Genomic DNA, 26,601 nt, shown 5'->3' on the forward strand with positions numbered 1-26,601 from the left:
CTACTGCGGGGTGAAAAAATCGCTGATTTGTCTCTGCCTATCATCGGCTTTTGCACTCCCCACACCTCCTCCGGCCCTCTCAAGGCCCTGCAAATGTGTTTTGATATTCATGCCTTCGACTAGGCACATACAACCTTTCAGCCCTTCTTCCATATCACCGGGAAGGATGTCGAGGAGTATGTATCCAGTGTTGCTCCAGTGCGGTTTCCTCCCAGAACATTCAGCTGAAGCTGAGATATTGGATCTGTGGAAGCGGGTAATTATACGCATCCATAGAGTTCCGAGGAATATCCCATGTGATGCCACTGCGATTGCATGGTTCTTTGTGTTCACAGCGCTGTTATTAAAGTACACCTCCATCACAGCGGGGACTAGATAGTCGTCGATGAAACGGTCTGCCCGGGCAGCCATGGATTCATTACTCTCTCGGCTCTGATAATCTGGACCTCGAATTATTTGGGGCGTAGGACGACGTGAAGACCTGTAAGACGTCCCTTCCCTACTGCCAAAATCTACTTCCCGCAATTCAAACAATTGCGTTACAGTGGCCGCTGAGGGAGAAGGGAGATTAACTCCGCCAGTTCGCACGAGCTGAGCATCTAGTATGGCCTGTCCAGTTTTGCGCGCTCGTTGTAAATCCGACGAGAATATGTGTGTGAAGATGAGCCCTGCTCCCCCAGCGGATTTGGGGGTTGTCAAGTGCTCCCCTAGACGGAGAGCCTGGAGGACACCGTGGTTTGTTAGATGAGAATCGGTTACGCCTGCGCTGCTCCAAAGGATTTGTCAGTAACGTTTTCCAGGTCTTTCACTTTTGTTCTGTAAGAATGACAAGAGTCATAAGGTAGAAGACTTACTATTTATGAGCTACATTATCGACAGTTTCGCCGTGGCGGATAAGGAGGAGTTTCATGACTTTTCGCCACGCCCCGAAGGAAGAAACAAAAGTGAAAGGAAGAAAAAAAGTTGTGAAAAGCGGGACAGGAGGGGAACGAGGGGAATAAGTTATTCCCTTGGACCCTGAAAGAAAAGGCTTGGTAGGGCTAACTACATTTGTGATTACTGATTGGTCTTGGTCCAAATCACAATCAATAACCTAACCTTGTATGGTAATTGATACTAACACTACAGGCTCAGGCGTCGATTAGATTGATCTGATAAGATTATTCACTTGTTTCATCCGGGACATCCTGACGCAGCATCAGGGGGGGACATGTTTTGCTAGCCATCTGCAGGGACCATTTAAGTGGCTTGTGCGCCAATCTGACGTCTGCAGACACTCACCCTTTACCTACCACATCTGTAGTACACGTTGGCCTGTCGAATGCTATCCAGTACTCTACCTAGGAGTTGAAAGTGCAATAAAGATATTGGCTGAGGGTTCTTGATCGTAAGGAGTACGTACTCAATCCGCTGGCAGATGGTACCTGCATGTTTCGCTAGATACCTTTTCCTCGTGTCAGTTTCACAGTACCTTTCTTTCTCGAATGTAGAAAGCCCGTTTTCTATTCAATTTGAATAAGTGAATAGATAAATAAGCTCTTATGTTCTTTGCTCCGTCAAAGATGATCATCCATAACCCACCGTTCCGAAATGACTGCCACATTGATTGCCTTCTTGTTGCTTCTCGCAATCTTTTCGTGCATATCAGCACAAGACATTACCTGTCCTCCGGGCTCATTTCCCCAGACAAATGTAACAACGTTCACAGTCTCTTCCTCTCCAAAATCACTGGAGTCGACCTTGGGAGATTTCTATTCGGATAACTGCAAGTCCCCACGCCCAGTGATATTGCATTTCCTTCCCTGCATAATCGTGTAGCCCCTCTAACATGTTTACCTTCAGGGCAATCTCTCCTTCAAACATCCATAACCTTCACTCCTGCCTTTCTCTCTAGAACCCTGCACTTCACATCAGAATCTCTCAATATTACCGAAACCCTTTTACCCTCAACTCCTACGCTGCTTCAATGGCAGCTATCTTCGGGGACATTCGTGCTTCCTTTGGGGGGTGGAGAGTTCAAAGTGCTCTCATATAACCAATCTCTTTCTCTCCTTCCTGTATGTGACAGCGATTCATATACCACTGTAACCTGGAGTATTCATGCCTGTATCTCCTCGCCGTTCGAAGGGCAAGACGAGGAAGCGCAACCAATAAACTGGTTCAAGCTTCAGCACGACAACGCTGCCAGAATTATTTTTTCCACAGTCCCTCGTGGCTGGTTCGGTCCCGTTTCGACAGATCAAAAGAGCGCTGCATGTCCCACCAACGACTACAGGGCTTCTGTGCTTTCTAAACCGAATGGTGCCGGTGGGACTTTAAAGGAGCTATCACTCACACCTACACCTACTATTACAGCTGTGGTGTCAAGTTCTGTGTCAGCACCGGTACCGACGACTACGTTCAAGACGTCGTACCAACTAATTCCGTTACCTGTGACGGTGTCATTACCTGCCGAGAATGCCACATGGAGTACGGTTGGAGTGAGGAATGAGGAAACACGGACCTTTGAGAATTTTGAACCGATAGAAACTTATATTCCAGGAAATGGAGCAATAGGAATAAATAGTGTAGATACCACGGTGGTAATAGCAGCCATTATAGGATGGCTATTTTTGTAATGCGAAGGAAAAGGTGCGGCTCTTATGTAGAGTACTTGTGGGATCTCATTTGTAAATATTAAGTAGAATAACAATAATAATTCTGGGGTGATCATAGAATAAGAGTCTTTGATAACTAGGACTCTCGTACTCCCTCCCCTCACTGAACTTATCTGTCATCAGTTGGTGTAGCGATAAACCCTGGACCTTTTCGACTTAATGTTTGCAGAGCTGGCCAGCCGGGGTCTCTAGGTTGTGAGCTTGCTGGTAACAAGCTTACGACTTTATTTATCGGCACATGTCATACATATCAAAAGAACCAAAAGAAACAAAAAGATACTGCATGCTTGATAACTGTATTGCGTATAGTCTGTGGTCCATAATCCCTCAAAATATCAAGATACCTTCTGTGAATTAAAATTCTTTTCTTCCCGATTGGGATTACAACTAACTTATTGGTCTAATTCAAAACCCATTAATTCGTACCCCCACCCTACATTGTGACGTCTTTTAGGGTTAACATAGCGACAGAGCACTAATGTGCATATATATCGTGATTACTCAACCTTACACAAATATAAAATTTGTGCTTCATAGAAAATCACTCGTCCATGTTTTGCCTGATGCCGCGATCCTATTAGGGCATAGAAACCGAAAAATTGGATATAAACCCCCTTGACTGAGGGCCACCAGCTTGTTAATATGACGTATGTATAGATTGTCCTGGGCGGAAGAAGAGGTTAAGTGTGTGTTACATCAGATCTCCTTTCCAGATCTTTGGGGTGTTTTCAAAATGGGGGGCTCGCCCATTCAACACCCTATGCTGAAATTTAAATATACCACAGGCCCAGATCTGGAAATATACTGCATTCCGCGCTCTTGATAAACCAACTAGCTGACTCGGTGAGACCTTAAAATTGTATTTGCTTTTTGAGGTCATGGGACGAGAATTCGTGAGACACTCAAAGGCCTTGTTGACACAGATATATATCGACAGGTGCCTTTGGTTTGATTCTGTTGAAGAATTACTGACTGATTTAGAGCTCCTTCTCTCAAACGGAGCTCACTCTATCGTTGGCCGATAATAGCTGGGACACTAAACGCTGCCGTATCAACAACATATTGAAATTTGGTCTTTATCGACATTCTCACTTGCTACATTATATGATTAAGGCTTTGTTTGATTCGTTGCGTCGTTCCGTTTGTTGTTCCAATTACCGTCGTTTACATACACTCATGCACCTGGTTTCGAGACAGAGGGCTGCGGAATGACACTGGGCCTATCAGCGCTGTGCTGACCTTAAGGCGGCTTATCTTGCGCGCATACTGCACATAGGCAGGATCTTGATGCGAGGCACCGCACTCCTGAACAAAGCTTGACATACATATTTAGAGCTCTATCGTTATCAGTGGCATCACGTGAACAATGGAGGGGCAACAGCCTGTTGGGTTCCAGAATGGAAGCACGCGTCCGATACATTTGGCCCGTTTGCGTAAGAGGCTCAACAGATTCCCAAACCCCCCCCAAAAGTGAAAAAGAAAGATACGGGACCTAGAACCGTAGAGCGGGACGGCATGGGAAATAGTCCTCTAGGTGGCCGTTGACGTCGGCCCTTCCGTCTTCATCTCTCCCTCCTACCCCCACGGCTTGTTTATCATCCATCAATCAATCTCTTTCTCCCTTTCATCTCCATCGTTCTCTGCTCTTCAGCCATCCGTCAGTCTTTCGTCGGATATTTCCCGTCCAGTTTTCATATCTTTCTGGCTATTTCCCCACAGCCTTGAACCAGTGTCGTCCAATTACCCTGTCCCACTCGCCGCTATTATCTAAAACCGCTGACTGCGAGGTCTTGTCAATTCAACTCAAGAACACGTCCCCACCCCCGCTCGAACCTCTCATCCATTAAAGAGCCCCCAAAATCAGACTCAACCACAAGCAATAACGGAGATTTGCCACAATGCATACTTTCCCTCGCTCCGTTTACAGTATGTCCAATGTAAGCTCTTGCTTTTCCTTTCTCCGAAGACGCTTGTTTTTACTTGTTTCTTTTTCATGTTCCTACAAGGTTATGAGCCTTCAAATCCTGCTCATGTGACGCATATTGCTGGTTCCTCATTTCTCCGCTGTATGTGTATCCCCGCAGCTCTGTCCAGCCAGGATGCTTCGAGATTTGCGATCCAAGCTTCCCGAGATTCGGCGATTTCGGCAAACAGCTCATGCCTTGCTCACCCCCGTGCCCCTCCGAATGCATCTACCCCCCGGACTTTGGACCACGCGAGCAAAGGGAAATTTCTTCATTGTCTCAAAAGAAGAGAAGAAAAAAGCTCAGTAAAAAAATCCACAAAAAGAAATGCATTGGCAGGGTCACCGATTTTACCAACTGTGTACCTTTATGCCGCCATTCCCGTTCCTGAACACTCCTTGATTCGAAAGAGCTTGACAGTCACACGGGAAGTCAATTATCAGTGCGTGGTGATCAGTCGTCCCTGCGTCGACAGCCCACGCGGCGCCGTCTTTAAGATAGAATGAAGAGCTCACGATACTTTCTCCACTGCGGCCTTCAAATGACCGTCTGACCAGCTGCTGCTGCACCTATCATCCCAACCAAATTCGCTCTTCTCCGCAATAAGCCAAACCAGGGTTAGTTTTCTAAAGGCGACCCTTTGGTACCCACTCTTTCTACAAAGTCAGTTTGGGCCGTTACTACTGGTCACCCCACAACTCGAGCGATACCCCCCGTCAGTCGCGCCAAAGCATCCCTACCTGCCTTACCCACCACCCCACTCCCCTTTATCCGGCCCTTCCATAGCTCTTCTGGTAATCCAACTAAGACAACGGGAAGATCTGTCTACGCAAAACCAGCAACCCTTCGAGCTACTTTTCATTAACACTACCTCCCCAACCCTTCTAGACCTCAATTTGTCTGGAGTTTTAAATCTCTCTTTTATTTCTCATCATCTTTTCAACTGTTTCTTTAAGCCTCAAGATGTCGGAGCGTGTTGTTTGCATTCACATGAATTACCTGGGAGATGCCCAGGAAGAAGATGGAGAGGACATTCAACAAGTGGAATGCATGATGGCCACTAACTTTCTCGAAAATGATTTGCAGGTGGAAGATTCACACATTTGTGTAGTAATGGTGGGGCTTCCGGCTAGGGGAAAGAGCTTGATTGCACAAAAGAGTAAGTTGGACCTTTTTCTGGCTACTCCCCACTTCTTTTGAACTTCCTCTGTTATTGTGCATTTTTTTGTTGGATCCCGCTGGTTTGGAGATCAAGCAAAAAAAAAAAAAAGTTTTTTTAGAAGGATTAATTGCCAATTGAGCCTCGAGATTAGCTTTGGTGTTGGTTTGCTAATATTACCTTCACAGTTGTTCGTTACCTCAAGTGGCTTTCAGTGAATGCCAAGTCCTTTAATGTTGGATCCTACCGCCGTGCCGATACCCCAAGGCCTACAGCCGAATTCTTCGATACCAGCAATCCCGAGGGCGAGCGGCTCCGCCGTGCAGCTGCTGAAGCTGCAGTTACTGACATGCTCCGTTGGTTTGAGCATGAGAACGGCCATGTTGGTATTCTTGATGCTACCAATTCTACCAAAGCTAGGAGGGAGTGGATCAAGGAGCGCTGTGTGGCTAAGGGATATGATGTTCTCTTTGTTGAGAGCAAGTGCGATGATGAGGACTTGATCATGAGCAATATTCTTGAAGTCAAGACAACATCGCCAGACTATGTCGGTCAAGATCCTGAATTGGCTGCTAGGGATTTCAGGGAGCGCATCAGGAACTACGAGAAGGTTTACGAGACAGTCGATGAGCCCGACTCCACCTATGTAAAACTCATCAACGTTGGATCTCAAGTGATCATCAACCAAGTATCTAATTACCTCCAAACGAGGATTATTTACTTCACCATGAACCTTCACATTACCCCGAGAAGCATCTGGTTGTCCAGGGTAAGCACCTACTTTTACTCGTCTTCTATATTTCGGCGCTAACCTGTTTTGTAGCATGGTGAATCCGAATTCAATGTGCAGGGGAAAATCGGAGGTGATGCCAGTCTTTCTCCCCGTGGATTGGCTTATGCCGATGCGCTCCCGGAACTGGTTAAGCATTCCATCGGAGACAAGAATGTGACCTTATGGACCTCTACAATGAAGAGGACTATTCAGACCGCTAGGCATCTCACATATCTCAAGAAGCAGTGGAAAGCTCTGGATGAGCTTGACGCTGGTGTCTGCGATGGCCTCACATACGAAGAGATCGAGAGCAAATACCCGGAGGATTTCCGTGCCCGTGATGACGACAAGTAAAGCTCCTGGAGTTCTAAATTCTAATGATTTTATGCTAACGCAATATTCCTAGGTACAACTACCGTTACCAGGGCGGTGAATCTTATCGCGATGTCGTTATCCGTCTTGAGCCCATTATCATGGAAATGGAGCGTGGGGAAAATATCATGGTCGTTACTCATCAGGCTATCCTGCGTTGTATCTACGCCTACTTTATGAATATTCCACAGGATCAGTCTCCCTGGATGGAAATCCCGCTGCACACAGTTATTAAACTTACTCCAAGGGCCTACGGCACACAGGAAGAAAGGTAATAGCGCCAAGCCGCCCTTTTAAATACCTCTATTCAAAGACCATATACTTACAAAGTTGCGAGTTTAGATTCAAGGCGAATATCCCAGCCGTCTCGACATTCCGTGCCAAGTACACCTCTGCCAACATGGGCGGCGAGGAAGGCTTGGTCGACGAGGACAAAGTCCTCTCCCCAGCTGCTACTGGCGCCCAGGTCAACGGAGTAGTTCACCCGGATGAGGTTGAATCAATTGTTACACCTCATCACACAGCTACCACTCCCGCTTAGCTTTGCGCGAGCAGGAGCCAACAACCCTTTTTTGAAGGAAATAAAAAAAAGGAAGGACGGACGGACTAGAAAAATTTCGATGCGGCATGTACTCTACTCATCTCTTATCTCTGTTTTTTTTCCTTTCAATTTTTTTTTTTTTACATTTTTACTTCAATTTTTTTTTCCGGCAAAAGGGTGTGGTGGTTTTCCTTCTGAAGCAGATATAAGATCATAGCTCCTTCTTCTTCCATATGTGGTTATGAGTGTGGTGTTTGTCGGATTGAAAGCGGGGGGCTGGTAACGAAATCACTTGGGCGTTTACTCGGATGGGTTGGGGGGCGTCTATCGCAAAACTCAAACTACTTGCAGCACTTTTTCAATACTTTTTTCTTCTTTTCTTCATTTCCTATACCTTTTTTTCCTTTCATCTTTTTCTACTTCCTCTTTTTCTTACTCGCTTGGCTTTTGGTCTTTGGTTTCGAGATATCATTTCTGCCGGCTTACTTACATGGCTCTCTTTTTTTTCTTTCCTTCTTAGTTTGTATGGGGGGCTGAGAGGGGGTTTTCTCGGTCTTTACGGGTTCACGGGGAACTAGTTATATGTGGTGCCATGGGTTTCTTTTCCTTTTACACGATTGTCTTTGTCATCAGTCAGGCTCCAGACTAGACGGACGGTGTCTGCATCTATTCTGTATTTAACAGATAGTTAGAGATCTGAACAATAGTAAAAAAAGATCTTGCTGCTAATAAGCTTGCCTGTGGGAGGCGTCTGCTCTATCATGGAATATGGTTCGTCTACTAGTCACTCACGGGGTGAAGGCGGATCCTGTCTGATGGCGGTCAGGGATTTGAGGCCAATAAAAGAGTTAGGCTTTGGACGCCAAAGGCAAATTACTGCAAACAGAACCATCAGACAGGATCCGCCGTCAGCAGGTGAGCGACTGTAATACCCAACCTTATGTCCAGAGGGGAAACTGTGATCATAAGTTTCAACTGCTATTGAAACTTAAGGACTACTTGCTACGTATAACGCTGTTTCTCTCCCTGTCAGTGCAGCCTATACGAAAGCTGAGTGAGTATTTTACGGCAGTCTCTAGCTGAAAGCAGTGCGAGTGAGAATCCATGACCACACAGCTGGCTTGGCTCGCTTGTTAGCGTGTTTGTATTAGTTTGCCCTCGGTAGCTGTTGGCTTGGCGGGTCACATGCAGGCGTGTGATCTCTTACCCCGGATTTTCTTGTGATAGAGATATATTACTCCACAGCAGCACCGCAATAACATCTTCACCCTTGATACCCCACAGACATCTCTCATTCACCACTCACTGCTCGTTGCCCACTATTACTCACCTCTGACAGCTCTACAGCAGACAGCTAGTTAGCTAACACGCAACACCCACACACCCACAACACCCCCGGCGCGCACCACCATGGCCGCCCAATCCAAACTCCTCCCGCCCCTCCCCTCTGACCGCTCCCTCGGCAAGCTGCTCTCGTACGCAACCTCCGTTTACGCCAAGCACCGCACCAACATCTCGCGCGCAGTCTACCTCACCCTCTTCATCGCGCTCATCAACCGCATCCGCGCCGCCATCAGCGAGCAGAAGGCCGCCGTCCCTCCACCCCCACCCGATGCCGCCGGGGGCAAGCGCAAGAAGGTAGAGCTGAACAAGGAGTTCTTTCAGAATCTCTTCAGGCTGCTGAGGATTGTGATTCCCGGTGTGAGGAGTAAGGAGATGAGGTTGTTGATAAGCCATACGGTGTTTTTGGTGGTCAGGACGCTGGTGAGTTTGTATGTGGCGGAGCTGGATGGTAGGTTGGTTAGTGCGTTGGTGAGGGGGAAGGGGAAGGACTTTTTGATGGGGATTCTGTGGTGGATGGTGGTGGCGGTGCCGGCGACGTTTACGAACTCGATGGTATGTTACTCTGTCCGTCCGGGAGTGCGGGTGCGGGTGTGTGCAGTGTACTGACGGGGTTGCGGGGATAGCTATCGTATCACCAGAGTAAGCTGGCGCTGCAGTACCGGAAGCGTCTAACGACACACATCCACGAGAAGTATCTCTCGGACATGACCTTCTACACGCTCGGCAATCTCGACGACCGTATCAAGAACGCCGACCAGCTCATCACCGTCGATGTCGCAAAGTTCTCAAACTCGCTCGCCGAGCTCTACTCCAACCTGGCAAAGCCCGTGCTGGACATGGTCATCTACAACTACCAGCTGTCGCGCAACGTCGGTGGTGAAGGGCTCTTTGCAATGGCGCTGCTGGTCCAGGTCTCGGCGAATGTGATGCGCGTGCTGACGCCGCCGTTTGGCAGGTTTGTGGCAGATGAGGCACGCTTGGAAGGAGAGTTTCGGTTTAGCCATAGCAGGCTGATTGAGAACGCGGAGGAGGTCGCGCTGTATGCAGGCCATGAGAGCGAGAAAACGACGCTGGATAAGGGATACTTCACACTCATAAAGCATGTCAACCATATCCTCAGGAGGCGCCTGTATCATGGCATGATGGAGGACTTTGTGATAAAGTACTTCTGGGGCGCCCTCGGGCTGTGTCTGTGCTCGGTGCCCGTGTTTTTTAAGATCCCCGGGGCGGGCACGTCGCTGGGTGATCGGACGGAGAGTATGCTTCCTGCACCTTGAATCTTCCTGGAGTCGGGGTCTCTGCGCAGACAGTGCCATCTCCAGTTTTCAGTACCCCGAGTGGTGCTGCCCCACTCGTGCTACCGAGAATTGGAGCTGGCTCTGTCTAACCACCTGCCCCTCAAGACTCCCAATACCACTGCAGGCATACAATACTAACTAACACTCACAGGCTTCGTGACGAATCGCCGCCTCCTCCTCAGCTCCTCCGACGCCTTTGGCCGTGTCATGTTCTCCTACAAGGAGATCACTGAGCTGGCGGGCTACACATCCCGCGTCTCCACCCTGCTCAACGTCATGTCCGACATCCATGCCGGCCACTTCGAGAAGAATCTCGTCAGCTCCGCCTCCACCGCCGAAAACGCCGAGGTCCTCCGTGGCCGTGGAGAGGTCATCCAGGGCTCCTCCATCGAGTTCACAAACGTCCCCATCGTCTCGCCCAACGGCGACGTGCTCATCAAGTCCCTCACCTTCACAGTCCACCCCGACGAACACCTCCTAATTGTCGGACCCAACGGATGTGGGAAGTCCTCCCTCTTCCGCATCATGGGCGGCCTATGGCCCGTGTACGGCGGCGTGGTCACGAAGCCACCAAGCGAGGACATCTTCTACATCCCGCAGCGGCCGTACCTGTCCCGCGGGACGCTACGGCAGCAGATCATCTACCCAGATAGCCACGCAGAGCAACTCCGCCGCGGCGTGAGCGACGAGGAGCTGTTTGCTATCCTGGAGATTGTGGAGATTGAGAGCCTGGTTGAAAAGGAAGGGGGATGGGGCGCGGAGAAGGAGTGGCGCGAGGTATGGAGTGGCGGGATTCAGCAGCGGGTTGCCATGGCGAGGCTGTTTTATCATGCGCCGCGATATGCGATCTTGGATGAGTGTACGAGTAGCCAGGACCTCGACACGGAGAGGATCATGTATGAGACGGCGAAGCAGCTAGGGATTACGTTAATTACGGTGAGTCACAGGAGGAGTCTGTGGAAATATCATACGAATATTTTGCAGTTTGATGGGGCGGGCGGGTATGTGTTTACGAAGCTGGATGCAGAGAAGAGATTGAAGTTAGAGGAGTAAGTTTATCTCTTTCCTTGTTTAGTGATGAGTTGGCGAAGTGGTGCTGATGTGAGTGTGGGTGTAGTGAGAAGGAAGAGATTGAGCTACAGCTCCGCGCCGTCCCGGAGATTGAAAGGAGGATTGAAGAGCTGGAGGCCGTCATGGCCGAGCGGTCGTAATTTTAGTTATTTGGCTGTTTATTTTATATAGGAATCATTAAGGGCTTTGGGACTTACTTTGTTTTGAGGGATGGGATTTGTGGTGTATATTCGGTATTAGCTCTTTTTGTGCAGTTTTTTTGTGCTTGTTTGGGATTTGTGATCGTTTTTAGTTGGGGTAGGAGTGTAGCGGGGGGGAGGGGTGGATTGAGGAAGCATTGAGAAGGGAGGTAGGAAGATAGGCTTTGCATAGATAGCATTGCGTTGCATTGGGGAGACATAAAACAGTTACATCCATACACGAATAGAGGGCTTTGTGTATTGTGTTTTTTTTTACCAATCCACTTCATCCGGGAATACAGTCCATCTGAAATGGGTGCTTATTAGGGTCGCGAATGATGGGCCATGATGGTCCTATCCTATCTTCTAGGACTGTAGAAAGATCAAACTATTGGATTAGAGAAGAGGCGATAATTGTTTATAGGACAAGAGAGTTTCTAGCCTTATATGACATGATTGAGGACAAGTTGTTACGCTACCTATTCCTCGCCATAAGTCCACAGTTGTGGTATACGTAGCTGACATTCATGACACAGAACAGTACGCAGTATGAAGACCGCTGTTGTCATGCTATGGATCAATCGGTCAGGCCATAAGCACTGGTAGCCACAGGTTCCGGTTTGATGCAGCATGACGGCAGAAACATTTTTTATCCTTTATCACCCGATCAAACAGCCTTTGTTTTATCCTATTGTATTTTGATGTGGGCGCTGTATATTGGGGGTAGTCAGTTGGGCTTGGTGTCAATGATTGAATCGTTGTTCTCCTGCCTTGGCAGGATTCGTTTGGAGCTAACATCTCCTACTAACTGTCCCGGTTTTGATAGAACGGAAGGTTGGAACTTTGAATATATACCTCGGCCCTCGGATCATAGTTCTTTCTGCCTCTGGGCCGGGAAAGAAATATGTGGACCAAACTTCAACAGCCCGGTCCATCCATCAGACCTCTGCACAGTATGCACTGTTTTCTACTGTCTTTCTACTAGTACTGGGTAACTGTTGTTCACACGATAGGTGTTCTTGATAGTTTTTCTTATGAAAAGGCTCTGCCCCTTCTATCCTTGTATGGTCATCATTCAATACAATACTTCATTTGCCTTGTTTTCTGCAGCCACAAATACCCAGGTCCCATCCTTGAACCGGTTTCCTATTGGGCGCCTGTTGAAACGTATCGGAGCGGAAAAACAATAATCCGTCCGCCACAATCAACGAACCGCAACCACGGGAATGGACCTGTTACCTGGGATCTCGACGCTTCCCAGAAACCCGGTAATGAAGGCGGGAGGCAGCTCATCACCTAGGTCTCAGATATCTGTAACCTGGGATTTGTTCGATGAAGGGAGCCGGTGATGGGGGTCAAGGTTCATGGGACTAAAAATATGAGACACCGCCACAACCACACGAGCCACAGATGGGTCCCGAGACACTGGGGCATGCGTTCATTCGCAAAACTGCCGCTGGGGTTCGTTCCAGTGACGATTACCTACCGCGTGCTAGCTGTATGTACACCGCATCTTGCATCCTTCTTCTTCTTTTCTGGTTTCCCACTTGTCTCTTTTTTTCCCTTTCCCCTTCCCCAAACCCCACACTCTCTCGAATCAGAGACGACCACGAAAACGTTCACTACCGACCGGCGCTGGCTTGCATAGCGTGCACTCGGCTGCTTGCCTTGCTACTGCTTGTTTATTCGTTCCTTTGTGGTCCGGGAAGACCGTTTTTTTTTTTCTTTCCTTCGTCTGCCTGCATCTACTTTGTTCCCCCACCTTTTGCACTTTCTAGAGTAGTAGTCTTTGCCTTTTTAATTTTTTACCCTTCATTTCCCTTGCTGCATACGTGACGTGGGAACCTGCGGGAGCGCCAGTTTGTTTGGAGATATTTTTTTTTCTGGAGACAGCATAGAACAAGGTAGCGGTGCATATCCATCCGGCGTTCATCGAGTGTTTGGAATCTGAATAGACTTAGGTACGGGCCATGAATCTCGCGTCGTGCTCTTGTTTTCCGCACCTGCCTGTTTTTAATGAAGCTGTGATTTAATAGCAGAGCTGATCAAGAGCGCGGTTCGTTAACTACAGTAGTTACTTGGTTAGCTTGTTTTAGCATTAGTAGTAGTAAAGTAATAGATAGTAGCACCGCCCAGACCTCCGATAACCCACCCCCCAGGAAAGGAGCTAGCTAGGTCGACATCCATCTCCTTGGTCGTGGCACCCCCGGCCTCATCATCAGCATCACCACATACATACATAACCTCACGATCTTCGGCTGCTCGATCAATTGCCTCTCTCTCTGCCAACGCATTCTGCTTTCGACCCCGCCGCCTCCGACTCCCCCAATCCACCCCTCTACTGCATATCAAAAGCTCTCTGGCCTGACTTGACTCCCCCCTCGGGTTTGTGCACTGCTAGAGGAAGGAAGGAGGAGGGGCACACCCCGCATTCTGTGTCGGTGTTTATGCTGTGTTGTCGTGTTCTGTTTGGTCCGGCAGCAAATAATAATCATCGTTGAGCTTTTTGAGCTCGAGAGTGAGAAAATCTAGAGCTGGGTGTTGTAGTGTGGTGCGTGTTGTGTGTTTGTGGGTGTGGGAGGAAATAGTAATTTTTTTTTCTTGTGTGTAGAGCAGAAGTGAAGGAGGGGAGTCTGGGTAAGAAAAGCTGAAGCAGCTCTTCAGTGAAAGAGAGACGAGAAGACCACAGTTCGGTATTTATAGAGGACTGGTTTTCCCGCTGAGATTGAAGTTCATTCTCTAGCTACACTACTACTCTCTACACTTCTTCGATATACTTGCCTAGCCTACATTGCCTAGCGTGCCACATCCAAGTTAAGCACTACCACTGCATACTCCACAAGTCTATCTTCACGATCGAAGACTATCTACTGCCACTACTGCACGACCACTACTCTACTCTTAATACCTAATCACAAATGGCTGCAAGACTTATCAAAGAAGACCATCTCCTCCGCAAAGACCGTCTCAAGCGCGCTGGTCCACTCCCCTTTCCCGTCTTAGTCGTATTTTAAACTAGCACAACATATCACTAACCTTTCTTGTTTCTATTAGAGGATGCCCGCCAGACGCTCACGGCAGAGTTCCATAGTCTGGGAGCATCTGTGGACATTGAGCTGCGGGACCGCATCACGAATATCCACTCCAATGCGTTGGCGCTCGAGAATCAGAGCAAGACGTTGAGGAATAGGACTAGTGCGTTGGGGAAGACCACGAGACAGTGGGGTGGGTTGGCGGATGGGGCGAGGACGAAGTTGAAGGTTTATTTCTCTCTTTTCTCTCTTTTTAGTTGTTAGGGGTGAGTGCTGATGGAATGTGAGAATAGGAGATTGGTGATATACAGAATTGGGCGGAGATGATTGAGCATGATCTGTTGTTGATCGAGGAGACACTGAGGATTGTGCATGAGGATGATCTTTCGGATGATAGTCAAATGCAGTAGTGGTCTTTGTGCTGTTCTTGTTCTAAGCTGTTTGTTTGTGCTGATTATGCTATTTGTGCTGTATTCTTTCGGGTGGTCTATTCCTGTACTTGCTGTTTTTTGCTTTGATTTGCCGTTTTTTCTGTTTTATTCCTTATTCCCTATCTCACTACTTCCTCAATTTTAATTTTGCAACGACACGACACGAAACATATTTTACTGTACATGTCACGAACCTCCCGCCTGTTTGTCTTATCCACCATAGTCCGTTCCAAAAGAATGTTTGTTTGCCCCCACCAGCACCACCATCAGATGACGTTGTAAACTTCCCCATCTGGAGGCCGCTACCATTGGTTCGCTTGTCTGACTTGTCTTGTCTTGCCTAGTCCCTGCGTAAGTGATGTGAGTGCGTTGTTTGTGCATGATGCTGGTCTGTGCGGCCCATGCCAGAGTGTTTCACTAGTGGTTCCTTTTTCTTTTTTTTGTTTTGGTAGATGGCAGATGGGATGCGGACTCCCGGGGTAGGCCGGGAAGAAGGGATGGGGGATCTGTGGCGGTAGAGATGGTAGCTGCATGTGTGATTGGGTAGTGTCAAGTGAAAGGCGGTGAAGTGAGGAACTGGTGGGGGTGGGGTAGTGGGGTAGGTATGGAGTTACTGGGGATGGGATTTGGGGATATGGCTTCGTGGCTAGAAAAAAATGAAAATAATCATTGGCTGTTTTATCTTTATAAATTCTCATCGCTGGGCTAGACTAGGCTAGCCTATTAGTTAGGTAAGAAATTACTTAGAGGATAGAATAGGGCTTTTCGCGCATGAGGGCGAGGGAAGAGGTTAGGGCGAGTGAGTTAAACTACATGTACCTGCGTAGCTAATATGGCATATATACATGTATGCATGATGTATCTACACTATATTCAAACCAAACAGACATAATGTCTCAACCACTATCAAGTAAATACAAATCATAAACTGCCATCCCCCACCGAAACCCGAGAGTGATATATTATGACTGCATCTAGATCTCTCACAGTTCAAGGCTTCTATATATAGAAAACGAGCGACCACTGCACCTTCTCTCCCAAGCTACAATCAACATTGAAGAACTCCGCGTGTTTTAACTAAACCTAGACCCTACCCCTCACTCTAACCCATAGGCCTGGTCTCATGCCTCCATCCTATCACATCCACACTGTAGGTAGCCGCACAGGGATCTATCCGCACCAGATGCTGACCGGGTAGATACCACCAATAGTATATATATATATATAGGTATATGCGGATCTGGATAGCTATGGTAGTGCTGGGTGTAGTAGTTTAAGTGGAGGTGTCGAGTGACTGTGTGATTGGATGGGTGCTTTCATGGGTTATCACTCGGTTGGTGGTTGTGGTGGTGGGCTGGATTGTAATTTTTTGTGGGTCGGGGTTTATATTTACCGGATTATACAGGTCTAGATCTTGTACTGTTATGTATTTGAGTCCCTGTTCTATAAATACAGGTGTGAAGAACACAAAGAAGATACTCCAAATTTAAAGTCAACTACCAAACTCATCTATCAGCTTGTTTTTTTCTCTCCATGAACTTTTAAGCCTGGAGTTCTCACTGCATCCGCCTGTCTAGCCTGGTGTGGTCCGGAAGGTGGGTTACTTTCTCCTGTAAGAAGCCATGTCCGGGGGGTGGGGGGCGCCTCCTACTCATTGTTGACTCCTATTGTGGATGTGTCTGACGAGACACTATAGAGGTGGAAGAAGGTAGTCACTCAATCCCCCTCTTCTAGACGACAAACCTCATATTACCTTCCTGAATCTTGATTCAACTTGCCACCGCTCCAACTCCCGCACAATACCGTAGCCAGAATGTTGATTCTAGTATTAACGTTTCTTTGTTCCCCTTATTACACTACAAGCAGTGCCAACCCTTTTAAACAGGGCCCGGCTCCATCAATCCGTATACCTACCTAACCTTGTAGCGCCACTAAGATAAGCGGCAGTTCTGCCCTAAAGAGCCGGCATAAATAATGTCTCAAAACATGTCTTAGTAGGCGCAACATCGAGTGACGAGGTGTGATTTGGTCATGCATCATCACTCGGGTGTTGCTGTAGTAAGCGTGACTTCCAGGATCGGAGTGTTGCCGCTATTAAGCCCCTTGCACAAAAGACTCCAGCTCCAGATTCCGGTAACCTGGTTGGTGCCGGCTCTCCCATTCGGCCAGTCGGTCATGCAAGTAGAATTTAGAGCCAGGGCCGTCTGTCTGTGGAAAGGGCCTACTAAGTATGAGGAGTAGAGAGTAGACTACTTGGAAATTATAAGGCAGCCAATTAGGAGCGCTCTTGGCTCTTGCTACCGTGTGTTGTTAGTTTAGCACCGAGCAGAAACCGCTCGCCCCTTCCCCCATTCTATGTATACCACATACCCACCTCGAGATCCCCTAGAGTAACTACCAGCAGAGAAGAGATCAGATCCACACACACCTCTTCTCTACAGTTAATAACTTAGCTACTCTAGCCATTTTATTTTCGGGAACCAGCTTTATGTTCAAGAAAGGAATCATTTATAAAACTGTGCCCCCAAACCCAGGTATAAGACAATAGGAAAGACTTGAGCTTACAACAGAAGGCGATCTACCGATAGAGTAGACGCACAGGTCCGGATCTACATCTACAACACTAGATGCAATGCATACAGACCGCTGACTATTTCCCAATTCCCAACCCCAACAAAAGAACAGAAACCTATAGAGAATGCAGTAAGAGCAGGAGAAAAAAGGGAAAGAGAGGAGGCGCAAGACGAGATGAAAGGAGAAGAGTATAGAGAAGAGAGAGAGCATTTGAAAGCAACACTTAAAACCTAAACTTAAGCCCATCATAGAATAGAAAAGAAACAAAAATATCTCCCCCCATAGTTTATGAAACGAACCAACGTAGAAAGAAGGGGGAAAAAAGACAGCCACCGATCTAAAAATTTAACATTTTTTTGATTTTTCCCGGCTGCGTGCCCATCGTACCCGCATTCGCCGTGACTGCCGCCTCCGTATTCTTTTTCCGGGTAAAACTTGGCTCGGGCCTGCTCGGCTTTGGTGGCCACTGATCGTCGCGCTTCCAGCCTTCGACGAGCGCAGTGCAGAGATGCCTCAAATTTATGGGAATGGGGGGCTGTGCGCCGCCGAGGCAGACCTTTGTGTAGATCTGGTCGTAGGATGCGGGGCCAATGAGGGCGTGGAGCGGGTTCTATCTGCTTGTTAGCCGGGGTTTAGCTAGTGGGGTACGAATTGGGGGGGTACGTCTTTAAAACGGCTCTCGCAGACTCGTACTTCACCATCCTCGGTGGCCCCAGTCCACGCATCGCGACGGTGGGTCCAGAGCTTTAGCCCAAAATTCCACTCCATATCCGCCTCCAGTGCCTGGCGGTGGCGCTCCCTGATCTTGTCGGCGGTAGGGACATCGTCAGGGCTCTCCCACATGTACTCATCTTCCTTCTTATCCGTGGACCCCACATCGATCTCGAAGTCGCTATCGTCTTCGCGGGAAACCCAGACACCCTCGCGCTGCTGCTGATTTTTCTTCTTGGGTTTACGTCTCTTATTGACAGGGGGTGGAGTAGTCGCACGACGGTAGCTGCTGCTGCGACCGACACCCCCGAGGGTGGCACCCCCGCCATTAGTACCAGCAGGACGGGAGTAGTGGTGGGGGTCGTCGTCATCATCGTCATCATCATCATCGTCGTCCATATCTATATCCATGTCCGAGTCGTCGTCCTCGTCAGTGACCTCCTGCGCAGAGAGCCCGCTTGGTCGCCAGGCGCCCAGACTCCCCTCTCGCCGACCGATATCGAGAAGCTTTGTCTTCTTGGGAGGGAGGCTGTATTCCCAGCCGACAGCGACGTCGTCAAGAATGGCCTTTGCAGATTGGAGAGCTTGGTTGCGTTGTTCCTTGCTGAGCATTTCGCCAGTGGAGCCGCTCCCGAGGCGACGCCGAGTTGTAGGCATTGCAGGCATCTCGTCGCCCGAGAAGCAGGAGCGTGGGAGAAACGTGGTGGTGGATTTTGGGGGGGCCGTTTTGAAAGATGTTGTAGCAGACAGAGCCGTTGGGCTAGGCTGGCTTGGTTTTGTTTGGGGTTGGGGTGTTGAAACAAAAAAAAGAAAAAAGAAAAAACGAAGCTAGCTGGGCTGGTCTAATGATCTAGTGACGGGCTGTGATGGATACTGAGAGAGAAACACACGAGAGAAATCCGGAGATGATGATTATGATGAGGAGGAGGATGAAGATAAAGTGGAGAAGGAGAGGAAGAGAGGTGCTCGGGAGAAGAAGGAAGAGCAAGCAGTGAGCAGGAGGAGGGAAAGTGAGAGGAAGAGAGGATTACGATCGTAGAGAGCTCTCTCTATATTAATCTGAAACGTGGTTTTCCTATGCCGCTGCCAATGCAAGAGCGGATTTACCCCACATTTCAGCCGCCTGCGCTTTTTACACACTTGTACCATTTTCTTTTCTTTTCGCTTCTCACATCACACCTTTTCTTTGGCTGCTCACCTCACCTCGCACCACCCTCCCCCCCTTTACCTCCTAGCCTGCCCCCCCTGGACCCAGCAATGGGTTCTCGTGAGATGGCGGATCTTGTTTTTTTTCTCCCGCAATGCTTCTGTTGCCCAGCCCCCCCCCCACCCCTCCCTCCAATCCTGCGCCCCGGGTATGCATCGATTGATACCCGCTCCCAAAAGAAAAGAAACCTGTAAAAATAATCCTCCCTGGTCGGTGGGTCATGCCTCTCAGTTTTGACTGTGGCAAAACTCCATCTACATAATGGCATTTCAATTCTCCGAGGTCCCCCGAGATGCAGTCGACAATTCCCGCCTGACGTCGTTGCTTGAATCCAGGGCCCGCCCCGGCTAACAAATTGGTCTGTGCACGTGATAGCGGATAAGGCTGAACCCTGTGGCGAGAGGGAAAAAAAAAGCTTAAGTGCTTTTAGCTCGCCCGCCAATATAAAAACGGAAATTTCAGAGTTTATCTTCACGTCCATGGTAGCTTTTTGGCAATTGAAGAGGTTTCTCTGACCAAGCTCCAATTCTGTAAAGTGGGCAACTCAAGAGAAAATTTGTTGTACCAAAAACAGGGATGGGCTGCCGGGTGGATTAAGTGCAATGTGGGCCAGTTGAAGTTGAACCCGAGCTCATGACCTTGGTTTAACGCGACCGGTGTTGTAGCTTTTGGGAAGCTGGTGCGCGTGGCTCTACTGTCCCATCGATGCTCTATCAAAATGCAGATGTATCGAGTCTTCCGGGCGCGATGGTAATCACAGCATTCTCCCTATAGTGCAGCTACCGAAGTGGATAAATGGGATCATTATGCACAAACACAAGCCTAATGCATTTAGAGAACCTGCTTTCATTTGATAGACCCTGTAAATTGACTTGTAAGAAAAATTCGAGTGATATTCTCTGCAACGTTTATATGAGCATATGCAATGTATTATTAGTCGTTTATCTGCTGATAAATGTCTGACATGATATTCGCAAGTGTATTTTTACAGCTTGCAAGGAAACACATCAATATAGCGCTAGCAGCTAATCCTACCAATCCACCTGTTATTCGTGCAATGAAATTTGAAACCACTCATAGATTCCAGTCACCAGTCATCACTAATTACCAATACTAGAAGTATTGACGTTGCCCATGTACTTGACAATCAGCATTCTAGAAAGACTTAGATACTCGCTGTTCCTCCACCCAGTCTTGTAAAACAAACCGTAAGGCCCCTTTTTGCATCGAGGCCTCTTTGACGGACTCCCATTCATATCCTCTAACAGATAGAAACATCATTGGAAGATTCTTAAGAGCGATCTTTCCAATCAAAGCCGGATGATCCTTACAAGTCTCCTCAAGGAGAACTATTGGAAATAGTAACTTTTCCTCCGAAATTATTGATAGAAATCTTTCTTTGGTGCAAAAACGCACACCGCCTAGAATATTTGGCTGGTCATCGTTGGCATGAGTCACAGCTAGGAGTTTCATGATATCAGGGCATTCAGCCTTGTATCTTGCGAGAACTTCAATGGGCCCAGACTCGTACCAATCAGAAAAAAAACACATCCTCGGGGGGCAAATAGCAGTTTGAATTGGCATCGCTTTTGTACGTTCCCAATCGAAAAGGTGCCCCGAAACTATGATATTATGCCGAGATATGTCAGGATATTGAAGAATAAAAGGGCCATACTCGTAACGTGAACTAAATAGCTCGTACAGCATAGCCTTCATTTGCCAAAGAGCTACGAACTCGTCGATCCCACGCACAAAACCGTGATTGAGAAGATGACGATAGTATGCAGTGATTGAGTCAAGAGACCTGATCGAGCTAATCGGTGGGAAGTGCCTGTCTCCTGGTGGAACATTAAAGGCTGCCACGATTGAGTGAGTGAATGGTTTGCATCTATCATAAATGCAGGGACGGATGCCAAATTCCGCCTTAGTTGTCCTGATTTTACGAGAGTTGGGTCCCTTCTTGACTTGCCAAAAGAACGTATTAAGCGTCAAGTATCCGCATGCAGATAATGGATGTTCAGCCAATTCCATCCGATACATCATAACCTGTTTCCAGGTCTTCACAATTTAGTAAGAGAACTCCACAAATCATAAATAACCAATTAACAGTAAAGATGAGTCGGTGAGCGGCTTACCATCAATCTTGAGTCGCTCGGGTCATTCGGGAGCAGGGGCTCCTTCAAGAAATTGTCCAACGGCAACCAAGAGGGAGTACCCCCAAGATCCCCCAATAGGATGAATGGCCACCCAATCCTATTTCCAGTAATAGGTTTCCAGCTATTGCTCTGTAGATCTGGCGATTCAATTTTTATTTCGGTTTCACCCCCTGATACTAGCGTATAGCGTACATCATAGGCATATATCTGAGGTGCCGGAACCCTTGTATGTTGGTTGAGAAAACGTAGGGTAGCACATTCACTTTCCATTAATAACTCTCTTTCAGAATGATTGTAAGTCTTGAGAGGTTTATAGGGGAGCATCTTGTGATTGAAGTCTGTTGGAAACTTAGCTACCCAGATTTCTTCCTCTTCTTCTTTTTCGTTCACGTAGATCTTGTCTAAGATTCCACCAGCCATTTCACGAGCAGGACAGCTGTTGCCTTCTTCGAGTTCTTCCAAAGATTTATCATCGGGCGATGATAAATAAACCCCACCCTTAACAGGTTGAAAACGTAAGAACACAATCTCACTCCATGAGCCTGACATAGAGAGAGTCGAGCAAGTACGAGTAGGGCCATTCTCATCAATGACGCACTCGATCTGACGTCCATAACCATCAACACTTCCATGAATAGAAAGTGCAAATTCACAAAGAGCCTCTCGATTGATATTCATAAGAGTAAGCTTTCTGCGGAGACGCTTCTCACAGGAATCATGGTACTCAGTGGCCTCTTCTGGTGCCCAGCAGTTGTTGTCGATTCCAAGTTCATCGGTGACCACGGGGAATTGAGGGTTCACTTTCCACAGGGTGCCATCGATGATGAACTATTCCGTCTAAGTTACCGTCGAGAAACCAATAGAAGAGAAAGAGATGAGACTTACCTTGAAGTAAATTTTACCAGCATGTTTATATTCTCCCAAGAAGAGCAAGAATTCACCATCTGGTTGACGATTAAGTTCGATCCCAGGCAGACTCCAATCAGATGAAGCAAATGTCACATGTACAGTTTTTGCATCACAGTCAGGCCTAAAAGGTGGTTTAGATCATCTGTTATAATCTTCTTGGGAGTCGAGTGTAAATACCAACAGACGGCCAAACGAGGAAGGCCTCCCCATTGAGGCAGAGATTCCATGTTGATGATTTTATGAGATTTTTTTATGTTATCTTAGATGTATCGTGAGGAAGAGTGAGTGGGGAATTTATGTGGGATGATGAAGCGTTCTAAACAAATTATACTTATATACTCTAGGCGGTGTCTTAGTTCCAATAACTTCACCACCACTGTATATAAATTGTCCCTAGTGACGAACTGGAAAAGGGTATACGTACACATGTGGGAAAGCTTAAATTAAGAGAAGTCCATACGTATCGTCATGCAATACAGCCGTCTTAACGTACGCACAATATGTACATGTACATGTATGTATATGGTTTATTATTATATGTCGCTTTTATCAAATGTACTTCGGGGGTAGGGGTAAGTGAGAAGACACCCTTCACGCAATCTTGGCATCGTGGTGTCTTCTCACTTATCCCTGATACCGAAGTACAGGTCACATTTATTCATATGTATCCCGCTCTTAAGTGACAAACCAAGGGATTCTTGATCAGAAAAGAGAGTGGTCAGGCTGATTTAACGAAAGAAACCGTGTACTAGCTTAAGAAGTAGAGACTAGAGATATAGGAAGGCACTCCTATTTCCCCGAATCAAAGAGATTCATTATCCACCAATAAACATTTTACATGTGATTAAAGATACGTAATTTCGGGTTTCAGGTAAATTATGTCGAGTGATATATCATGAATAAAATATAATCTTTCACGTTCCTTCAGCCTCAGATATAAACCAACGAAAGACCCTGGGCTAACCCGTCTCCATGCTTCTATTGATAGTAATACACCAGAATGTATATCTACCGGATAGATGGCAACACTTAGATCATTAAAGCTACATATGTATATAATTCACCGGCATATTTATGATGGAACCTTAGTGAAGGTAATTTCTTTTTATAATAATATATCTCCATAATAAGAACTACATGTAGTGTCACGTAATAGTGAGTAGTAAACGTAACCATCTAGTAAGATGATAATTGAATAGAAATAGACACACTCCGACACCACGACCCTCCTCTATCAAAAATTCCCTGTCCTAAAACACAATAAACCAAGATAATCTATAATATACCTCTAAGTCAACGTGCAATAATCTCTCCCCCTCGAATATTGATATGAACATAGATATTGTTCTAATACGATACTAATAAACCCGGCCACACAAATACCGCCGGAATCACTGACAGTAACGGCACCAAGAGAAAATTCCCTCTCGTCCGCCGGTACCTCATCCGTGATTTCGGCAAAGGTGTTGACATACACCATTCCGCCTAGCAGTCCTTCCCAAAATATGACCAGAAACACAAGCCATATGTTAGGGATGAAGTTGTACATTGCATGTAGTACCAAAAGACAAGGTTCACACATTGTAGAAGTGCGGGCGGATAGAGCTTGCGAAAGCGTATAAATGGAGTCGAGGATCGGGAGATAAAGACGCCTGTCTGATAAATCGTATTGTACATTGGGTAGGCATCACGGTACGCCTTGAATGGCATTTCAGCAAGTGGGAAAAGAAGCGTAGGCGCGACACCTAGATTGATGGTGTACTCGGCAATGTAGACAAGAAGAAGAGGTAGCATACTGTTTCACGTGTTAAATTTGGATCCCATTAGGTTGTAGTTGCCCATACGCCGTAATTTGGACGCTTTCCGAGCCAGAGAGTGGATGGGACCTACTAGGGAAAGAATAGATGTTTCGTCTTCTCAAAGTTGGCTCTAAAGCCCTGCCATGCTGCCGTTGCATGGTCTAATAAACCTTTCTCTTCATGAGGGCTATTCACAGCAGAAAAAACATGCCCACTAGCAGAATGGACTGTCGCTAACAGCGCACCATCAGCATCATCCGTTTCTTGAGCAATGCGAATCTCTTCGCCATCCATAGCAACATCAGCACCCTCAACAATCGGTTCATATCCGTCCCATTTCTGGCCTTTGATCCTATCTAGTGGTAGAATCATAAAGAATGCGAGAAGCATGACGATCGGTAGAAACCCAAATGCCATCAAACTTTCCCTTATACCCCATCCGGCCCAGCTTGTCGCGAAAACATACAGCCCTGCGCCCAGCAATCCTGCAGCGCCTGTGCCAGAGGACCAGAAAGGCACAGCGAACCGACCGTAGAAATGTGTAAGGCCCAGAAATGATAGCTCCCCTCCGCCAGACGAAATGGATGCTAGAACAACACCAAAGAGCCTAGCTGGGAGCGATTCACCCCACGCAACGATTTGCATACCCACGAAGGCGAGCATGACGAGTATCGGGATCCGAATCCGGTATGGGATTAGGTGGATGTAGTAGGGAGCTGTCAACTTGGTGATAAAAGAGGGTCCGACATCTGCGAGGAGAACTATGGCCTTTGGTAGACTGGGACCAACGAGATCAAGAGCTGCTGAGAGGATGATGACATATAGGACATTGTTGATGCAACCTGCGCGCAACAGGGAGTTTAGTTGAGACGGATTCTAAAGCAGCTGGAATCAGGAAGAGCCTCGTGAGAGAGATGACGTCATTGTTTACAGTGAGAGGGAGATGGAGGAATGTAAATGGAGATATAACATTAAAGGAAGAGAAAGAGCAGGACGGGGAGAGGCAGACCAAATAGCCAAAAGGCTACACAGACTCGAGGGTTGGCGCCAATGAAGGCGGCCCTAATCCGGGATTTGTAGGCTGCAAGACTGGATGAGGGGGATCCAGGAACAGGTAACGAGAAGGATGACATCTGTGAGGCTCTGGATGACGACGCTGCTACTCCTCCTCGGGGCGGAGGTGTGTCTTCCATCTAGAGAGCTCGAGACAAGACAAGACTCTTGGTGAAAGAACGGATGGGAGGATAAAGCTCATAAAAGCTTAAGCTTAAGGGTGAGGAATGGAAGGGGAGGATGATCAAGCTCTTTTCTCCCAAATGTGCAGAAAGCTTTGAGGGGGGGGGACGAAGAGAGACACAGTGCAGCGCTGCCCTTGGTCGCCCTTGCACAAGACCCACCGATAACCACACACACACACACACACACTCTGCCTGATTTACGCACGGTGCTGTCATCCATGATCCCTTCCTCCCTTCCCCTCCCCTGTCTCACCCCAAGGTCAGCAGCCGCCCAGGTAAAAATAATAATAAATAAAAAACCGCGCGATGGATGTCGGTCTGCCGAAAGGGTTTCACGATAGGTGCGCAAAGTCCACAACCAATTAATTCTTATTATTTACATAAGGATGTACCGCCTACACTAGATTGCAAGCTACACCAGATACCAATACAGCCAACCAGCCAGTCGGTCGGTCAGTCTATCGGTCGGTCAGTCAGTCAGTCAGTCTGAACCAGACATCCATCCCACGACGGCCACACGTACATACATGTAGTTAATTCCCCCCGGCTCTCCAAGCTGCTGCTCTTCTTGCGAGTCTTCGTGATACCCCGTGCAGCAGCACAAAGCAGCAGTCACCTCTTGGCACTCTACGTAATCTGCACGATACGATAAGTAAAGCAATAAGAAAGAGGTGATGGCTGCAGAGGCTGCAGGCGGAGATCGGCACTCGACTGGATGATGGAGAGGGACAGCGAAGAGAAACCAACGCCAGGGCCACAGCCGTGTTAGAGATGCTCGTTCGGGAAGGGCCTGAGAAGGTGTGGGGTCGCCCTAAAAGCCGTTTGCTGCGAATGCACTGTGGCCTTGGCAAAAACAGGGCCCCCCAGCAAGCGACAGCTCCCTCTTTGGGGTATTGGGGCCTGCCAGGGTTCGTGTTGCGGGCGCCGGGCGTGGGAAACTCCATGGGCGACATGACATGGTTCATGGGCAAGAAGTGAGCCATGTATGTATTATTATTATTATTCTGTATGTACCACATACACATACTACAATCTGCTAAGACACGGCGCAGACAAATCGCATGAAAGCAGCGCGACAAATAATCTCTAACGGAAGAGTTTCCTGGGTCCCGTACATGCGTAGTAGAGTTGTTTAGTGTATGTACTTATCACACGCCAGTGGTACTACAGTGAGAGGAGCGACGGCA

At 47.7% G+C, this 26,601-nt stretch overlaps 8 protein-coding genes across 8 annotated transcripts; 4 read left to right on the forward strand and 4 right to left on the reverse strand.

Moving 5' to 3' along the window:
* LAJ45_03070 (uncharacterized protein) lies at positions 1 to 910 on the reverse strand (the record flags this gene model as incomplete). Its single annotated transcript, XM_046112659.1, has 2 exons — positions 1 to 766; positions 855 to 910. The coding sequence occupies 2 exons, from the start codon at positions 908 to 910 to the stop codon at positions 1 to 3; spliced, it is 822 nt and encodes a 273-aa protein (XP_045974148.1).
* Positions 911 to 1,590: 680 nt separating this feature from the next.
* Positions 1,591 to 2,618, forward strand: LAJ45_03071 (uncharacterized protein; the record flags this gene model as incomplete). Its single annotated transcript, XM_046112660.1, has 2 exons — positions 1,591 to 1,765; positions 1,843 to 2,618. The coding sequence occupies 2 exons, from the start codon at positions 1,591 to 1,593 to the stop codon at positions 2,616 to 2,618; spliced, it is 951 nt and encodes a 316-aa protein (XP_045974149.1).
* A 1,937-nt stretch (positions 2,619 to 4,555) lies between these two features.
* Positions 4,556 to 7,465, forward strand: LAJ45_03072 (uncharacterized protein; the record flags this gene model as incomplete). The annotated part of the gene is made up of 6 exons (XM_046112661.1): positions 4,556 to 4,594; positions 5,708 to 5,780; positions 5,969 to 6,549; positions 6,604 to 6,902; positions 6,959 to 7,195; positions 7,267 to 7,465. The coding sequence occupies 6 exons, from the start codon at positions 4,556 to 4,558 to the stop codon at positions 7,463 to 7,465; spliced, it is 1,428 nt and encodes a 475-aa protein (XP_045974150.1).
* A 1,410-nt stretch (positions 7,466 to 8,875) lies between these two features.
* LAJ45_03073 (uncharacterized protein) lies at positions 8,876 to 11,318 on the forward strand (the record flags this gene model as incomplete). The annotated part of the gene is made up of 4 exons (XM_046112662.1): positions 8,876 to 9,361; positions 9,433 to 10,066; positions 10,259 to 11,156; positions 11,225 to 11,318. The coding sequence occupies 4 exons, from the start codon at positions 8,876 to 8,878 to the stop codon at positions 11,316 to 11,318; spliced, it is 2,112 nt and encodes a 703-aa protein (XP_045974151.1).
* Positions 11,319 to 14,275: 2,957 nt separating this feature from the next.
* Positions 14,276 to 14,799, forward strand: LAJ45_03074 (uncharacterized protein; the record flags this gene model as incomplete). Its single annotated transcript, XM_046112663.1, has 3 exons — positions 14,276 to 14,336; positions 14,412 to 14,617; positions 14,683 to 14,799. 3 exons carry the CDS (start codon positions 14,276 to 14,278, stop codon positions 14,797 to 14,799), a joined length of 384 nt encoding a protein of 127 aa, XP_045974152.1.
* Positions 14,800 to 17,731: 2,932 nt separating this feature from the next.
* Positions 17,732 to 18,762, reverse strand: LAJ45_03075 (uncharacterized protein; the record flags this gene model as incomplete). The annotated part of the gene is made up of 2 exons (XM_046112664.1): positions 17,732 to 18,004; positions 18,058 to 18,762. The coding sequence occupies 2 exons, from the start codon at positions 18,760 to 18,762 to the stop codon at positions 17,732 to 17,734; spliced, it is 978 nt and encodes a 325-aa protein (XP_045974153.1).
* A 1,705-nt stretch (positions 18,763 to 20,467) lies between these two features.
* LAJ45_03076 (uncharacterized protein) lies at positions 20,468 to 22,604 on the reverse strand (the record flags this gene model as incomplete). The annotated part of the gene is made up of 4 exons (XM_046112665.1): positions 20,468 to 21,370; positions 21,448 to 22,296; positions 22,354 to 22,498; positions 22,555 to 22,604. The coding sequence occupies 4 exons, from the start codon at positions 22,602 to 22,604 to the stop codon at positions 20,468 to 20,470; spliced, it is 1,947 nt and encodes a 648-aa protein (XP_045974154.1).
* A 1,258-nt stretch (positions 22,605 to 23,862) lies between these two features.
* On the reverse strand, positions 23,863 to 25,369 carry LAJ45_03077 (uncharacterized protein; the record flags this gene model as incomplete). Its single annotated transcript, XM_046112666.1, has 3 exons — positions 23,863 to 24,172; positions 24,268 to 25,018; positions 25,186 to 25,369. 3 exons carry the CDS (start codon positions 25,367 to 25,369, stop codon positions 23,863 to 23,865), a joined length of 1,245 nt encoding a protein of 414 aa, XP_045974155.1.
* Between the last annotated feature and the right edge of the window lie 1,232 nt (positions 25,370 to 26,601).

The sequence above is a fragment of the Morchella importuna genome (genome assembly GCF_003444635.1).
Source record: "Morchella importuna strain M04M26 chromosome Unknown Morimp01GS006, whole genome shotgun sequence".
In the NCBI taxonomy this organism is placed as follows: domain Eukaryota; kingdom Fungi; phylum Ascomycota; class Pezizomycetes; order Pezizales; family Morchellaceae; genus Morchella; species Morchella importuna.